The following is a 1,011-nucleotide window of genomic DNA, read 5'->3' as shown; positions in this document are numbered from 1 at the left end:
CCTTCTTCTTGACGAGGACAATCTCGCTTGCATGTGGCGAGTTCGAGGGCTCGATGACTCCTGCTTCCTTCATGGATTGGAGCTCTTCTTGTAGCACTCGTTGTTGGGCTGGAGTGAACGATCGGGGGCGAGTCACGATTGGCCGATCCGAAGTGGTGTGGATACGATGGCTCATAACCCGGGCTTTGCCTCGGTGCCCCCCCCTCCAGAGCCCATCGTATCTGCTGAGGAGCTGCTGGAGGGCCATCTGTGTGGCTTCGGAGGCATTGGAGTCCTTAATTTCCACCACTTCTTCCTGCTTGCCACCAACCTTTTAGTCGGACCTTCAGGCCGGTGGTTGTCTCCGCCCTCGGTGTGTGGTTCCGTACGGGGCGGCTGGGAGTTTTCCCCACCGGGTGAGGTTTGAGGCGCAGGGGTGGCGATCGGAGTCGAGGTTGGTGAGGGGACCATTGTGTGGGGAGTGGAGGAGTCGCCCCGCTCTTGAGGCAGTTTGCTCGTCAGACTGGGGGATAACCAAGTAGAACAGCTCATGGGAGGTCCTCCCTCCCAGTCTGGCGCAAAGAACAGCTTGGAAAGGTCCTCAAGCTCCCGCTGTTCCTTTGTTGGAGCTCCCGATTGGCTCCCGCTCTGGCCCGCCTTTTCCTGTGGTCGGAAGGGCGGCTCTGGACAAGGCGTTCGTTGCGTCGCTGCTCGTAGGTATGACCCGGAGGGAGCGGGGGTAGGAACCCACGTGGCGCCTGAAGGTACGTTCGCGTGGCAGGGAGGCTCGGGAGGTGAACCGCAACGCTCGAGGAGGTACGCCAGACAAGGGCAACCGGGGTGCCTCTGTCGCTTTCGCCCGGGACGTCTCGCCGGGGACCATGGGGGAGACCCTGTATAGGGCCTAAGTGCCTCCGCGCGCCTCTGAGCTCTGTTCCTTGCATTCCTTTCTCGCCGCGTCTTGGAATCCTCTTTCTCCAACGACGAGGTGGCGACGAAAAGCCCCCCATCTGGTTCTGGTTGCCAGTCAGG

The 1,011-nt window shown here is 61.1% G+C and overlaps 1 protein-coding gene across 1 annotated transcript; it reads left to right on the top strand.

The window, feature by feature from the left end:
- Window positions 1–166: 166 nt before the first annotated feature.
- KVP17_003575 (uncharacterized protein) lies at window positions 167–406 on the top strand (the record flags this gene model as incomplete). The annotated part of the gene is made up of 1 exon (XM_068521042.1): window positions 167–406. One exon carries the CDS (start codon window positions 167–169, stop codon window positions 404–406), a length of 240 nt encoding a protein of 79 aa, XP_068373944.1.
- Window positions 407–1,011: the final 605 nt, after the last annotated feature.

Source organism: the organism of the source record quoted next (assembly GCF_019968985.1).
Source record: "MAG: Porospora cf. gigantea B chromosome Unknown PgB_NODE_4655_length_2097_cov_295.197, whole genome shotgun sequence".
Lineage (NCBI taxonomy): Eukaryota > Apicomplexa > Conoidasida > Eugregarinorida > Porosporidae > Porospora > Porospora cf. gigantea B.
Note: the sequence above shows the minus strand (reverse complement) of the source record. Positions and strands in the feature narration are given on the sequence as shown.